Source organism: Ursus americanus, chromosome 33, assembly GCF_024610735.1.
Source record: "Ursus americanus isolate L20-20 chromosome 33, mUrsAme1.1.p, whole genome shotgun sequence".
NCBI classification, from domain to species: domain Eukaryota; kingdom Metazoa; phylum Chordata; class Mammalia; order Carnivora; family Ursidae; genus Ursus; species Ursus americanus.
Window position 1 is genome coordinate 21,258,649 of NC_142159.1, and position 16,624 is coordinate 21,275,272.

Consider the following 16,624-nt stretch of genomic DNA (forward strand, 5'->3'; position numbering starts at 1 on the left):
TTGGACTACTGTATTTGGATGCAAAGTTGTATTTTCTTCAGCTGCTATTTAAAATGTGATTGTGCCACATGTATAATGTATTAAACATAATTTTCCATCTCCTTGAAGCCATCAAAGTGTCCACTCTCTATCTTGTAATCATTGGCTTTTAATGACTTTCTGCCCTCCACGAGTTAGAACTGGACGGCACTCATCCTTGCGGAGCTCACGCCTCACGTGAAGGGAGGTAAGGAGCTCTTTGTGCGGGGGCTCCTACCTGAAGTCCACAAAGCAGGGAACAGATGGTTGATTCATTCTTGTGGCTGCAACCTTCCCTTGGGGATGTTCAATGTTCTGCTTCTTGCTTCTCTATTCTGGAGTGCTCAGCACCTTCAGAAACCCAAGTACTGTCTCCCCTTGGGTGGCAGTCTGGGATCTTGAGTTTCCATGACAAGTCTTCACAGTGAATTCCTCAGCAGACAAGACTCATTCAAGCTTTAAAGAAGGGAGTCATTCGGCCTGGAAGGTTCTGTGGAAGGGAGTTGGGGTTGAGCTGAAGGGGCCTGCGTGCTCTTGGAAGGGAGGAGTGATGGGAGAGGGGCAAACCCAATCTCCGAAGGATTCCGTATCCATCAGACACAGGGATCCCGATCGTCCCCACTGCTCATCGAGTCTTGGAGCCGGTACCTCAGCCACACCAGTGCCTACCTACCCCGCTGTCCCTGAGAAGCTTGCGGTCCAGGAAACACACCAACTTCACTCCCTCCCTGTGGTGTTGGCCAGGGAGTCTGGGAAACACGCAGTTCTGAACCAATTCACTCTCCAGACACCCCTCCTGGGGACCCGGGTGACCTTCACAGATAGACATGGACGGATGGGGTTCAGCAAGAAGTGAGTCCTGGAGAGGAGAGAGGATCTACTTTCCTTTCCTGTACGAAGAGCTACTGCAGATGCGGCCCAGGAGGGCGATGATAATGCCGCCAAAGAGACAGAAAAAAGAACTTGTATGCACCGCAGCCCTAGCTTTCCCTTCCACAGAGAGCTGGGCTTCTGCCTGGCTTATAGAAATGTGCTGGAGGACTCAGAACCCTAGCGGAGTCCTGTCCTCACTGGGGTACAGCTGGGAATGAGGCACACACTTCCCGCTCTCCAAGAATCATAGTGGGTGCTCGAAAGGGTAGCACCTCCCCACCGCCAATATACGGGTCCACGTCCTAATCCCCGGAAACCTGATCTGGCCACGGATGTGATTAAGTAAAGGATCTTGAGAGGAGGGGTTTATCCTCGATTGGCCAGGTGGGCCCTGAGTACAATCACATGTATACGAATAAGAAAGAGGCAGAGGGAGTTTGGGGATGGACACATGGAGGAGAGATCCACACGGAGGAGAGGCCAGTGAACATGGAGGCAGAGGTAGGAGGGAGGCAGCCACAAGCCAACGAACGCCAAAAGCCACCAGAAGCTGCAAGAGGCAAGAAACGGACTCTTCCCTGAAGCTTCTGGGTGGGAAGGGGAAGGGTTGGGGGCCCCACCGAAACTCGATCTTGGACTTCTAGCCTCCAGTTCCAGGTGATCTGTCCCATGAGTCCAAGGAAACTCCATGGGAGTTTCCAGTCTAGCCGAGGAGACAGACATTAATGACCATTCACGGAGATCATTATGGTGCTCACCAACGTACGGAAGGGGGCCTGGCCTAGTCTGGGGGTGGGGGTGGGGACACCGAGAGGCAGTAAAGCTACTGGCTCAAACCTCAGATCTCAGCTTTGCCACATAGCCCTGCGTGCCTGTAGGCCATTTGACTTCTCCATGCCTTAGTTTCCCTGCTGTGAAACAGGGTGTGTAAAGCACATAGAACGATGTCCGGCGGGGGACAAGGGCTGCGTGGATGTTTGCTATTATTACCGCATTTGGGTTGAGGCCCGCAGGTGAACTGGCACAGCTGGCTAGAGAGAGCCGGCAGGGGGAGGAGGTGCGGGGTGGGACTTGGTGACAGGCCGGGGAAAGACACTGGGGCCCGGGGCTTTGTCACGCTCCTGTGGCTACCTGTGCTTGCCCAGGGCCTGGGAGTGTGATAGGCGTGAGCATGGGCTTGTGGATGACACATTTAATCTCCCGTGACCTGCTAAAAACTTCAGGAAACTTGTCACACAGTTGGCTCTCCCCCCGCAGATGGCTTTTTTCTTTTTAGATTTTATTTTTTTGAGTAGCCTCTACACCCGGGACTCGAACTTACAACCCCAAGATTGAGAGTCGCAAGCTTCACTCACGGAGCCCACTAGGCGCCCCGAAGATGTGCTTTTGATAAAACAAGTGAGCCCACCCTCTGATGATGAATACGTACACCGAAACTGTATGACATAGAAAGAGCCTGGCCTATTCCAACGCCCTCAGATTTGATTTGCAGGATTTTAGGTGTCGCTCTCCTCGGCATGGAGAGATTAACAGGCAAGGAGGTTGAATGGAAATCTTTGTACTTTGACCCAGCTGTTTGTTACCAGAAGGTCTGTGGGTTTGGTCCGATGCCTAGACCCACAGATGCAGACAGAGAGACCCATAGCTGGTGTGACGGGGTTTATTTACCGAGTGGGCTCGGGCCGCAGCCAGAGGGCAGCTCAAGTCTGTGACTCAGACGCTTGTCACTGCTGGCACCTCCTCTGAGTGGCCCCCCAGGCTGCATGCTCCTCACCTTGTTGCTCGCCAGGGCAGCATTGCGGAACCCACAGGTTGACGATCCCGGGTTAGCTGGGGAGCTGACTTCAGGGCTTGGCCACTGAGCACGGCCTGATCCCGGGGAGCCAAGCTTTCCCCGATAAATAGCCACATTGTCTGTGCGGGGCCCAGGGCAAGAGAAGCAGCGGGCTTCCATCAGAGGCTTGATGATCGCATGGGGAGGCCCCCCCAGGGGATGGCTTCGGGGCCATTCGAAGATGGCTCTTTTCCCCTACTGGCCTTGCGTGCCTACGGTCACGGCAGAGATGCTCAGTCCAGGGGGCTGGAGGACATTCGTCAAGTGTGTTGGTTTCCTGTGACTGCCATCAAAGGGCACCACAGACATGGTGGCTGAAAACGACAGAAGTTGATTCTCTGACGGTTCTGGAGACCAGAAGTCCCAAGTCACGGTGTTGCAAGACGACAGTAGCTCCCGAGGCTCCAGGGCAGAATCTGTCCTTTGTCTCCACCAGCTTCTGGTGGCCGCCGGCATTTCTTGCCTTAGGCCCAGGTCACTCAGACCTCTGCCTCTGGACTCACACCGCCCCCTCCTCTTCTCCCTGTGACTTCTCCTCTTCTGTGTCTTACACGGACACGTTGGATTTAGGGCCCACTGGGTAATCCAGGATGAGCTCATCTAAAAATCCTTAAATGAACTACATTTGCAAAGACCCCTTTTCCAAATTAGGTCCCACTCACAGATTCGGGGGACTTGGACGTGGACTGATCTGTTTGGACCCCACCGCTGAGCCCACAACACCCGGGTACCCCTTCTATTCCCAACGCCTTTAGTCCCTTCAAGAAGGTGAGGGACCACGATACAAGGAAAACAAATCCAATTGCTATCTAGGGTGCGAGACAAAGTTTTCCAGAAGAGAGAGGCAGTTAAATAACTTGTTTCTTAGATTTTTCAATTTGTTTCTCTAGACGGGACGAACGCGGTCATCTGAGTGAGCCCGTTGCAGGTACGGTGCCTTATATCGGGGCACGGAGGCCCCGCGGAAGAGCTGTGGGTTTGGGACAGCAGCTCCTTCCCCTACCATTGGGTGACCTTGGGTGACTCGACCACTCCAACTTTTGGCCTTCTCACCTAAAAAAGAGCAATAACAATACCCACATTTTCGGGTTGTCGCGGTACACGTAGAGGGTCTAGCATGTGCCAGGACACAGTGGTCGCCAAGTAAACAGCAAGTTGAATATTGCTTTGTATTTTTTTTAAGATTTTATTTTTAAGTAATCTCTACACCCAGTGTGGGGCTTGAACGCATGACCCCAAGATCGAGAGTCGTGCGCTCCACCGACAGAGCCAGCCAGGTGCCCCCCATTGCTGTGCATTTATAAAACACTTCCACATGCACTAGGGTTGTGTTCCAGACGCAAACAAGCCCGTGGACTGCAGGTGAGGAAACAGACAGGTAATGCGTTGTACATGGACTGCAAACCAGGTATTCCAACCTTGGACCCCACGCTCCTTCTACCCCATGCTTTTTTCAGCCCCCGTCATTGGCAGCCTGCCGAGGGCGGGCCCATGACAATGGAGCACAGACTAGTAGCCTAGCGAAGAGGTGGGAGGACACCAAAGAAGTTCGTGATGTTGCTGCGACCGTCTTTGAAATTGCAGTGCCGTGGGCTCGGCTGTCTGATAGCAATCCATGCACACCCTGGCCATTGAGAGTTAATCCCGTTGGAGACCTGGGAATGAAGAGTGCTCCTCAGACCCCAAGCAAACAGTGTTTCCTTTAGCCACAGACCAAAAGAGATATTTTTATTGGCACGCTTTATGAGTTGTCAGAATAATTCTTCTTGCTGTTAGCATCTGCGGCAGTGCCCGACTCACAGAAAGTGCGCCATGTTGGCTGCTCACTCGGTCGCTATGCGTGTTTTATTTCCATTAAAGCGTTTCTGATCACGCAGGGCGAGTGTTGAGTGAGGGAGGCCTTGGAGGGTTAGTCACCACGAAGGGTGGAGAAATCAGTGCCGCTGCGTCTGCCTTTGTATTCCGCTCATCAAGCAAGGGTTGGCTTTGCCTATTGTTCTAGGCCACATATTTCTTTCACCATGGATTCCTCCAACATGAGTGAAAAATTGGAATGACAGTTTGGGAAGGTCTAGCAACATCTGTCCGTCACACCGGAAGCATGATAGCTGCCAGCCCATTGTTTGGAAGAATCGAGGGAACGGCTCAAGGTCAGAGTGGAAGAGGTCAGTGTTGCTTTCCATCTGGGATGGGCTGGATGGGCAGTGGGGAGCTGCCTCCCCAGATGAGCTGCTCAGGGGGGGTGTTAATTTCCTAGTGTAGCTGCAACAAATTATTGCGAACTGGGTGGCTTGGAACAACCAAAATTTATTTTCTTACAGTCTGGAGGCCACAAATCTGAAATCAAGGCTTTGGCGGGCACATCTCCCTCTGAAGGCTCTAGGGGAGACTTCCAGCCTCTTCCAGCTTCTGGTGGTTTCGGGGGGTACCTTGGCTAGTGGCAGCATCGCTCCAACCTGCCTCTGTCTTCCCATGGCCTTTCCTCCCATGTTTCTCCTCTTTGGTGTCTTCTCTTCTTACAAGAACCCTTGTTATGGGATTTAGAGTTCACCCAGTTAATCCAGGATGATCTCATCTTACCGTCCTTAACTTACTTACATCTGCAAAGATCTTTTTTCCAGACAAGGTCAGCTTCACTGGGACTGGGGGTCAGGACTTGGACTTTCCATCTTGGGGGCCACAAGTCAACCCAGTCTGGATGGGGTTAGCTCCAGTTGCTTTCTGAAGGTGATGCTGATAAAATGATTGTGGAGAATTTCCCAATGGACCAAGCGTACTCCTTATTTCCTGTTTAAATGAGGAAAATGTGCAATTTAATTTTGTGTGCCTAGAAGTGTCTTTTTCATTTCAGAGAAGGTGACTATCACGAAATCTTTCCATTTTTGACAACTTCCCCGGAAAGATTTTGGACTCTGGATCCCCAGAAGGATTTTTCTCAGGAGCCAATTGTGCATCTTTAAATTCCTCTTCTGCTGTATATTAGAAAATCTGTTCCAACATCTGATATTTCATATCGTACTTAAAAAAAGGCCGACTTTTAAATTCACTAAGTTCTATTTTTATTAGAAATAATTGACTAGCCCCAAAAAATGTTGTCATGGAAGGTGGATGAGACATGTCTATCCTTTCGAAAAGAAACAGTAAATGTATTTTATTAAAATGTTTTCCTACAGGGAAAAAAAAAAGATCAGGAGGTCATCTGAAGGAGACTAGATGGATAGAGACAAAAGATCATTTTGAAGTTAGTAGCCGTTTACATCCAATTAACTCAGACCTTCTTCCTCTGAGCGTCACGTTTGTAAGAGAGATGCTAAGCAATTCGTAGTCAAACCTGGATAATTAACTGTCCCAAACAGGAGCTCACTTTTACTTTTACTGTTCCTAGGGGACAACAATCCTGGATTCCACCAGGAACACGGAAATTCTTTTAGCATGACCCCATCTGTCAGAGCATGAATTCTGTAATTCGAACATTCAGAAACTTCCTAAATATCTATCGGCAGGAAAAGCGTGAGTGACGATGGTCTAGGCTTGGTCCAGTGCTCCACACCAGCTACACAAACGCTCAAAGAGGATCCATAGCACAACGTGCAGGGGAAAGCAAGTTGCAGGGAAGGATTCCATGCAGTTAAAAGTTGAAAACATGCGCAACAATGCTCTATCTTGATTCTGGACACCAACATATAAGATAAGAAGAGTAGAAGAAAAATAGACCTGTTTCAAAATGCAATGCACCTGATTCAGGAGAACGGTCTATCTGGGAAAGGGAGCAGGAAGGAACTGATGTCAGGAAGGTACCCAAGGGACAGTATGTGCGGGGTTGTATTTCTCAAAAAAAAAAAAAAATGGAGAAAATGTTAGGGTTCGCTAGAGCGGAATGGTGGCCATGTGGGGCTTTGCTATTACTCCCAGTATTTTTCTGTATGTGTAAAATATTTCATGATTAGAACATGAGTTCCCTATTTTCCACTGGCTGAGGAAACTGTGTCTTCAAAATGCACTGCCATCGAGCTGATAGGGCAACAACTGATTTGAAAAATGATACGGAGGGTCCTGGCTGACTCGTTGGTGGAGCGAGTGACAACTGATCTCAGGGTCGTGAGTTCGAGCCCCAAGTTGGGCGGAGAGATTACTTGAAAAAAAGAAAAGAAAAAAGACATGTGGACCAAACCAAGGAGGTCCAGAGAACGAGTCAAGATACCTGCACCCTGGTCACGCTTCAGGCGCAGTGTGACTCTGTAATTTTAGGCACCTGTTTGAACCTCAATGTCTTCATCAGTAAAATGGGGGTAATCTCTCTCGCCTACTGCACAGGGAGGTAGTGAGAGTAAATGAGGCTATAATAAGTGGAGCAAGAAGGGGTTGTTAGAATAATTGCTGCTAATGACGGAGCAGTTACTGTGTTTTCCAACAGGCAGTAAACAGCCATTATTTTAAGGCTGATAACAACTCTATGAGGTAGGTATTATTTTTTATGGGTTTTATTTTTTCATGTAAAAAAAATAGGAGGTTCAGAGGCTGACGGTTTTCCCATGCTCTTCCCTCCAGAACCAACTGTCCAGAATGGGCAATGACGTGGGGGTGGGGGTGACCCAGGTGACCCGGCACAGGAAGTGCTGACCAACAGAGACGATGGTGCACGGCCAAGGGGAGCAGGGTCCCTCAGACATTGGCCAGTGGGGACAGAAACCCAAGTTGAGAGCGGCTGTTTCGGCAGCGTGGAGGTGTCTAGGGGACACCACTGGCCCCTATGTGACTAAAGTTGGGAGTTTGTGGAAATTATCTATCAGCAGAGGCCAGGAAGCAGGGCGGTGTTGGCCGGTGATGCGTAGGAACCATGGGAAGGAAATTCTAGATGTTCAGTACAGAAGCCCTGTTCTTTCTTTCAAACCTACAATACCCACAGCCTTCCCCAGTGACTCGATGGCAACTCCACTTTCCAGTTGCTCAGGGCAAAGTCCTCCTTAGGGTCACTTGGACTTCTCTGCTTTTTTCATATCCCATATCCAACCCATCAGAAAATTCTCTTGACTTTATCCAGATTACAACCAGAGCCAGACCACCTCATGACGGCTTCACTATAGCCCTCTGGTCTGAGCCACCAGCATCCGGAGCTTGGATTATCACAATGGCTTTAAAAAAAATTTTTTTTAAAGTAATCTCCACACCCGACTTGGGGCTTGAACCCACAACCCTGAGATTAAGAGTTGTGCCTTCCACCAACTGAGCCAGCCAGGCACCCCATCACATTGGCTTTTTAATTGGCCAGTTCCCAACCAGAAGTGAGAGTGATTTTTTAAAAATTCTTACTATTTTTAAAATTTTTTATTTATTTATTTGTTAGAGAGAGAGAGAGAGAGAGACAACATGAGCGGGGAGGAGGGGCAAAGGGAGAGAGAGAATCTCAAGCAGACTCCATACTGAGCGGGGATCCCGTGCAGGGCTCGATCCCAGGACCCTGAGAGCATGACCTGAGCCGAAACCAAGAGTCTGATGCTTAACCAATGGCGTCATCCAGGTTCCCCAAGAGTGATTTTTTTTTTTAATATGTCAGATGTTTATTTGAAATGACACACGTCTACTCAAAGCCTTCCAAAGCCTCCCTGTTTACGAGTACATTCACCCTCTCTGGTTTGTCACCTTCCATTTTCCCCTGAGTCCATTCTGTTCCAGCCTCCTGAGCCTCCCTGCATTCCCCAAACCTTGGTGAGGCCTTCCCCACCCCCAGTTCCTTGCTCCACTCCTCCACTCCTCATACTTCTTCTCCCTTACCCTGTGTCTCTCCACTGCCTCTGCCACCCACGAAGTTTCCACGTACTCTAGGACTTCCTTATTTGGGGTACAGTCTGTCTCACACGCTGGACTGTAAGCTCCACGTGGGAATTTTGGTCGGTTTCATTTACTGTGTATCCCCAGCACCTAGAACAGGGTCTGAGAACAAATGTTTGTTGAATGAATGAATGAATGAACAGATTATTCTCCTCCAACAAGAGAATCTCTCTTTCTCTCCAGCAGCCTGGAAGACCTTGTTGACACCATACGTTCCCTTTCCAACTGGCCCTGTGCCATCCACAGCCCCAGACACATCTACAGAGCGGGTGTGGGGAGCAAAAGGAGGGTTCAACCAGTCGCTTTAGCCAGAACATTCCTACCCCTCCTACAGCCACACATGGTTTTAGTTGTTCAAACACATATTTCAGACGTCTTTAGTAGCCTCTGGTCGGCGGGAGGGAGCCATCACTTCAGAAAAAACCCTGTGTGGCTGGCATGTGACTTTTTTTCTGAAAGATTTGCATCAGTGGGAAGGTAGAGGCAGTAGGAGAGACAGGAGCAGGAAAGAAAAAGCTGGAAGAAACAAGGTCTCAGGATCGCATACGGAATTGCCTGTATGTTTGTCTGATTATGGCCGGGAGCCCTTAGATGTCAAGACGGAACACACGGTGTTTTGAATTAGTGCCTGATAAGACGACCCCCAGAGACAGCGGAAGTGATGAGGAACGCACGCAGGGCCACCGGCCAAAAAAAATCTCATGTTCTTCACAGCAGTGGGTCAGTCTTCATGCTTCAACTCTGAGATTATATTTTATTCTATTTTACTTTTTTAAAGGTTTTACTTATTTATTTTAGAGACAGAGAGAGACAGAGAAACCATGAGCGGGAGGGGCAGAGTAGAGGGAGAGAGAATCTCCAGCAGACTCCGTGCTGAGCGCAGAGCCCAACATGGGGCTCGACCCCAGGACCCTGAGATCACGACCTGAGCCAAAACCAAGGGCCAGATGCTTAACCGACTGCACCATCCAGGGGCCCCCAACTCCGAGATTTTAAATTTTTTTTTTTGCATTGTTGCCCATTAACTGCGGCCACATCATTTACATTGATTGACTCTAAGAATCCAGGATCTCTGACCCATTCTAACCTGATGTTAAGCTTCAGGAAGAGGACAGAGAAGTGCCGTCTCTTGCGAAAGGCAAGTCCTCAGACAGACACACAAGTGGACAACTGTGCATTCCAAGTAGGTGCCCAACCCAGCCATGTTTCGGGGAACTGCTTTCCCCACTTTCACTGGACTTTTAATTAGTAAAAAAAAAAAAAAAAAAAAGGTTTAATGTCCGAATGCACAATTTTCCCCATGGAAGAATTTGTCCCAAGCAGCCCCATGCCCTGAATACTAAGTAAATACGAAGGAAAATGCAGATAGATGCAGCAAGGAATTCAATTGTTTGTTCTCTCCTGGGTCATTAAAGTGCCCCGTGAGGCAGAACTAAGTCTCGGGTTTTCAACGGGCTCTCCTGGATTGAAACAAAGAGGGGGGCGGGGCAGGGGGTAAAACGAGGCTTTCGTCTGGCACAGTTAACTTAAGCATGCCTGCTCCCAGGCGCCTCTGATGGGAGAGCAGACGCAGTTGTTCCCTTGAACTTCCAGCAGCCCTGGCAGCTCCATGAGCGGGCGGGGCGGTTCTCTTGCAGGGGGAGCGGGTAAGGGGGTGACTGCGCACTTGACCTAGCTGAGAGCCCTGTTGTCTTTCTCTGTCTCTGGGGCTAGGTGGACATGGCTAGTTTTCTGTTAGACCAGGCAGAGCACTTGCAGCCGAGGGCCAGGGGGCAGTGAGATGTCCCCGGAGCAGGAATTCCGGAGGGACAGGCTGCCCAGGACTGTCAGGAGCAGGTGTAAGGGCTCCCTGACCCGGCTCCAATCCAGTGCAGGGAAATCAGGAGCCAGGCAAGACCTTGTTAACCCTTTGAGATCAGAGGGCAAAAGAAGTCTCATCCCATTCCTCAGCGTGACCTTCACCTCTCCACTTTGGCAGAGCCCTACGTCAAAGACGTAGTTGTATTTCTTTCCAGTGGAGGTTTTCCTGTAACCACTTACAATTCCTTCCCGATCAAGTGAAGAGGCAGATGTTTCCATAACTGATAATCTAATCTGGAGCTGTTCTGAAGTGTGACCCAGATGGGATCTTTCCAATCAGAGGTCTGACTCATTGTTATACGCAATCATCTGTTTTATTTTAAAACACGTCTACACTGCATTGAGCACCAACACAGATGTGACCAAGAAACCCACAGTCCTGTCCCAGCAGGTGGCGGGTCCAGTGTATGACTTGGGGCGGACGGTTATTGTTCACAGTGAGAGAAAAAAAGAAGGGACACAAAAGACAAAACGGACTTTGTCCCTGACTCCTGTTCAGGAATCTAAGCGATGGAACAGAAGGATACGTAAGCACACTAAGCCCTTCTAGAGCCCCTTCTCTCAATCAGCGGGTGTTCCAATATGGACCCTGGGTTGGTGGACCAGCCGGACTTGGGTAACAGAAGGGCAGGCTGTTTAACATCCCCGCGTTGCTGCAAGAAAGAGAGGAATGGGCGGTGCTTTTCCAAAGGATAGTTTACTTTTTTGTACACGTTGAGAGCATAGCAGACCTGCACAACCACAACCGTGACAGAGCCTGCTCAGTATAAATCTTTGTGTTTGGGGAAAAAGAAGTCAGCCGACCTACGGGAAGAAATGTGCTGAGCTGGGTGGTGCCCACCCCAGATGGCAGCGTGGACTCCTTTACTTTGATATCTTTTCAACGATGACCCCACGGAAGTGTGTGGTACATGTCACGAAGACTGGGAATTTCTTTTATTTTTACGTCCAGGCTTTAAATCCACCTGCTTTCTTAAAATTTCTCTTACAGGATTATTTTTGTGTCCCACATGTTTGCTCGGAGGCAGAAAGTAATCAGGCCAGAGGGACACACAGGGTTTCCTTCTGTTTGGGGACCACCATGGCTCTTGGTGTCTGGAACAGCTGGGCCTCGGGCGCCGTTGGGCCTCCAGCAGTCTCCCTGGCATCCAGGGCTAAGACTTCCATATTCCAGAACAAAGCAGCCAGTCTGAAGGGCTTAGGTCCTGGAAAGAAGAAAGGCTGCCCCAGGAGCTCTGGGGCAAGAGAAGAGGAGGCGGCAGGTAGGAGCAAATCTCTGAGTCGCCAAGTCATCGCTGGAGAAGGCAATAAGCCAGCCTAGAGCCTGCCCGATGACCTGATGGTGAGAAACAAAATCCCTTCTCCAAACTATAGACTTCCTGTTTATAATCTAACATGGGTGCCTTTGAAATGATTTATCTGGGCCGGTGAAAGGCAGTTGTTCATTACATATTATACAAGTTCAGATTTTCTACTTAATTATTCACATGAAATTGGGCTTTAAAAACAGTCCAGCCTAGACTGGAATGTGTACATTTCAACAGCGAGGAGATTGCACAAGCTTATGCCACTTACGAACCTGGCACTAAACTCAAGGACTCCGTTGGTATAAATATTTCCAGACTCGATTGCATTTTAACAATAACAGAATGGTCAGAACGGAGACAGGATTATAATTTCTAACATCGATTAAATTATATTGTCTTAGTTACAAATCAGTGTACATGGCTTTGCTCCATTTTCTATGCATTTTGTCTTTTAAATCATCTTTTACAAAATTTATATTTAAAAATATTTTCAAAAGACAAATGCTTAGAGGAGCAAGTCTTGTGAATGTCTTTCCTTGGGTTACTTTTGGTGAGTGGAGGGATCACCATGGATTTGGAGTGGGATTGCCAAGTGATTTCCATGGGTCATCTTCTCCCATGTGTTCAGGGATGGGGAAGTCGGAAACTCTCTTTTAAATGTGTTGGTAGAAGGGCACAATTCTTCAGCTCTTTAGGGCCTGTGAAAACAATGAAAAAGGTGACTGTCACTTCTCTTACTGGCACTGTAAATAGTGATCCTGTGAGTCATGGTTCTATTGTCCTTTTGTACAAATCTTGTAATTCTGGAACCTGGAGCTCTTCTCCTCTCCGCGCTCACTCCTCCTGCATGCCTGGCCCTCACACAGCCAGGGTCAGGTTCCCAGGCATTTCCAAACACATAAATCTGCAACTGTCTCGTGGGCTGTGTCCCTCAACCCCCAGTTATATAGCACTTGTCCTCTCTGCCACCCCCACCCCCTATTATATATCCTCTCCCGAACAGAAATAAGAAAAAGTGTTCCTCTGGTTATGAATTTGAATCTTCTGAATTTTCATAAAGAGAAAGAACTCCTTCCCTTCGTCAATAATCACTGCTAGAAGTTCACTACCATGCGTGTGGGTATGTGCAGGGCAGGAGTGGAGGGAGGGGACCCCGCCACCAGAAGAATTCTCATCAGAATGGTGTCCGGGCTCTGCAATGGATGCTTTGCTGAGAGCCAGCTCCCTCCCTCTGATGACTGGGAGCCGGGCAATTAGGTAACAAGTTGAAACTTGGCTTGGGTTTTCTTTCAAGTTCAGTTCGTTGAAAAATGAGGACAAGAGGTCAAATTTGGTTAGCTCTCAGTAGGAGTCAACTCAAAAGCCATCTCTGGCTCTAACTCTCTTCTCTTGGAATCTAAGAAGGACCAAGTAGATACCTGTTTTCCTGGGGAAACTTCAGACGTAGTCCTCACAGAGGTAAGGGGCTTCTAAAAATGACTTTTTAAAAAGTAAACTCTACAACCCAATGTGGGGCTCAAACTCACAACCCCGAGATCAAGAGTTGCATGTTCCACCCACCGAGGCACCCAGACATCCCTGAACATGATCCTTATTTAGGTTTCTATTAGCTCAAAGGTTGGAGTTCTAGATATGACTGCTCTCATTTACCTACCACATGGGTATAAGTTATTTACTTACGAGTACCTTCCTGACATTTTTCGAGCAACCACAATGATGATCCCACCAATGAATCCAATGGCTAGTAAGACTCCAACTATAATTCCAACCAGGGTCACTGTCGCCAGGCCATCTGAATGAGGAGGGAAAAAAAAGCATGAGCCCCAGAGAAATGATATGCTTGTGATAAAATGTGTCATTTATAAACAATACCCCTGCCCTGCCCCACTGAAGAGAGCAAATCATGTTCTAATTTGCTTCTCCTTATTCAGTGGGAGTTGACTTAGAAGAGATGAAATTTGGGCTACTCTCATCCCCTCCCCTTATGAATGGAAAAATTCCTGGGTCTCAGAATCTATCAAGCATACCATTCATGCTGGGTGGCTTCACTGTTAATTATTAGGTAGTGTTTGTATGCTGGATTAAATGAGCCCTTACTTTCATTCTTCATAACAATAAATTGTGATATGACACCATTCTCCATGGCTGTCATTAAGTGACTAGACTCATTTGTGGTTTGCATATTTTCAAATACAGGCAATTTTCTTTTCTCTCTTAGAAGAGGTTTGAAACTTGTTCTCAGAGGGTTCTGTATACCGCTCTTGTTGACTACAATCCAGGAAAGAATGTAATTCATTAAAAGATTAGCTTCAAAGAAATATTTTTTTAAAAACTCCCATAAGAATACTTTGATAACAAAATCTAGCCTACCTTTCTCAACTGTTGTCTCTGTGTCTTCACCTACTTTTTCTGTAAAGAAAGAGATGTAATGATACAGAATTATTAGGATATAATAACTGTAATTTAACAATTGGCAAAAGATGAATTTACCCTAAGTGGAAGGTAGCAAGACACAAGCAAAGAATATAATTTCTTAAATAAAGTGGATCAGAGGATTTTTAAGCAAGCTCCGACAGGATTCTGTCTTCAAAACTATTATTACTGAATTTCCGAACGTTTCTTCACACCTATGGTTCCATAGTACTTTGGTGTACCTTACTTTTTTCTCATCTACTTTAGAGAGCAGAGTCAGGGAAATTGACCTATAGGAATGTCCAAAAAGTCTCAGAGGTTTAGGTAACAAAAGAAGCCAAGGCTGTTGATTCTTGGTCCAATGTCAAGACCATAGAAAACTCATCCACTGCGATAACGTTTATTTTGAAGGATTTTATTTTGAGAGCAATATACTCTAATTCTGGCAGATGGGGCCCAGACTGTGATTCGTCTTGTGATATCAGTTCCCTGCTTTTTCTTTAGTAGCAAAATCCATGTCTTATAAGGCAGTGATATGCCCAGCTAAGTTTAATGAGGGAATATACCCTTTGTGTTTATGTCACTGTTATGTCAGGATTTCTCTCTGCAGCCTAACATAGTCCAATAGTTACAATGTGAATATTCTCATTTACCTGTCCCATGGGTTTGAGTTATCAACTTACAGTAAGTAAGCAATAAAGTTGTGAGTTTCTTTCAGATAATTTTACACAATGCCTATTTAAAAGTGAACGTTTTGGGGCGCCTGGGTGGCACAGCGGTTAAGCATCTGCCTTCGGCTCAGGGCGTGATCCCGGCGTTATGGGATCGAGCCCCACATCAGGCTCCTCTGCTGGGAGCCTGCTCTTCCTCTCCCACTCCCCCTGCTTGTGTTCCCTCTCTCGCTGGCTGTCTCTATCTCTGTCAAATAAATAAATAAAATCTTTAAAAAATAATAATAAGAATAAAAGTGAACGTTTTTGGTGGGTTTTGTTTTTCCCATCACCTTCTTTGCATACCAAGTCCTTAACTCCTTTGGCTGGTGGTCGTTTACCTGGTTTGCAGATGGAGAAAAGTCAAGAGGCTTTCATTTAATGGGACGACAGAGAGAAGTCAATCAGGTCCCACCGTAGAACTGTGGTTCACAACGTGCAAATACTACAGATAACCAAGAGCTTTTCAAATCAAAGGTGAAAGCATCATCTACAAGATGCTTACTTTTTCTAATGCATGGATTTGAAAGAAGTCTTTGTACCAAGACTCTCTTCAAAAAAAAGGCACCTTTTCAAGATGGCCCTAGGATAAGGGTTCCTGAACCCAGCTCTGCCAGCATGAGTTGAAGCCATGGCTCTGGAGCATTTACATGGAGCTCAAGCTGATGGTGCTATCCCATGATTAAAAAAAAAAAAAATGGTTCAAAGACTGGTGGGTCTGAGGCCAGCCCAGAACAAATATATCATGGAATCACTCCTAAAATGTCATTCCTTTGGCTGCCAGCTACCAGTAGAAGAAGGTCAAAACACATCCTAACATGGCGGCTGTTGATTTCCAGACTTATAACACATCATTCTCACCATCAGTGACAACACTGGTCAGAAAACATATTACCAAAAAATGTGGAAGATTCATTACCAAATTAGAGCTTATTAATTCTATCCTCCTTAGCTCCAGCCCAATTATACTGACCGTAGTCATGAGAGTGCGTCATACACATGAACATCATCGTACTTGGGTGTTTCATGGGAAAGACATCTGCTGCCCTAATAAAATCACCTCTTAAAAAACCAAGTGCTTATAATTCCATTTTAACTCACATGTGAAAATTTCTTGGGACACTGACGTATTATGTGGAAATGTGCCCTAAGTCACACTTTTTGTGACAGGGTGGGGCAGGAGACAGGGCAGGAGAGGAATCATGTGTTTTTGCCAGAGAACTGAGATTTTTGTTTTAAAGGAATAGGAGAGGTATCCTGGTATGATGGGAAGAATACTCAACTTGGAACACTCCATTTTCAGCAGCTAATGAGCTGTCAACTCATTTCACAAATGATCAATTCTTCTCCAGAATTCTGAAATGTTTTCCAATGACCAATTATATTGATGATTCTTTCTTTGCTTAGCCCTGTTTGGTTCTATCTGGTGTTTATTTTATTTTATTTTTTTTTGTTTAAGATTTTATTTATTTATTTGCCAGAGAGAGAGAGACAGCCAGCGAGAGAGGGAACACAGGTAGGGGGAGTGCGAGAGGAAGAAGCAGCTCCCAGCAGAGGATCCTGACGTGGGGCTTGATCCCAGGACTCTGGGATCACGCCCTGAGCTGAAGGCAGACGCTTAACGACTGAGCCACCCAGGCACCCCTCTATCTGGTGTTTAAATATTCACCATTTCTTCAGCATTTCAGAGTGACCTTTAGGCTTTATTTTCAAAGCAATTCATAAAGCTTCCCCCCCCCATTGTGGTAAAATACACATAACATAAAACTTACTGTCCTCAC

At 47.1% G+C, this 16,624-nt stretch overlaps 1 protein-coding gene across 2 annotated transcripts in view; it reads right to left on the reverse strand.

The window, feature by feature from the left end:
• Positions 1-10,688: 10,688 nt before the first annotated feature.
• Positions 10,689-16,624, reverse strand: part of PDPN (podoplanin) — a 29,057-nt gene continuing 23,121 nt past the window's right edge. Inside the window, exons 4-6 of one of the 2 annotated variants that reach the window (XM_045777944.2) lie at positions 14,092-14,130; positions 13,408-13,513; positions 10,689-12,419 (exon numbers count right to left, since the gene is read on the reverse strand). In XM_045777944.2, the coding sequence (XP_045633900.2) occupies positions 12,413-12,419; positions 13,408-13,513; positions 14,092-14,130 (152 nt within the window). In that variant the 3' untranslated portion in view covers positions 10,689-12,412. Of the gene's footprint in view, positions 12,420-13,401; positions 13,514-14,091; positions 14,131-16,624 lie in introns of both variants that reach the window. The other variant, XM_045777943.2, reaches the window with a different exon arrangement.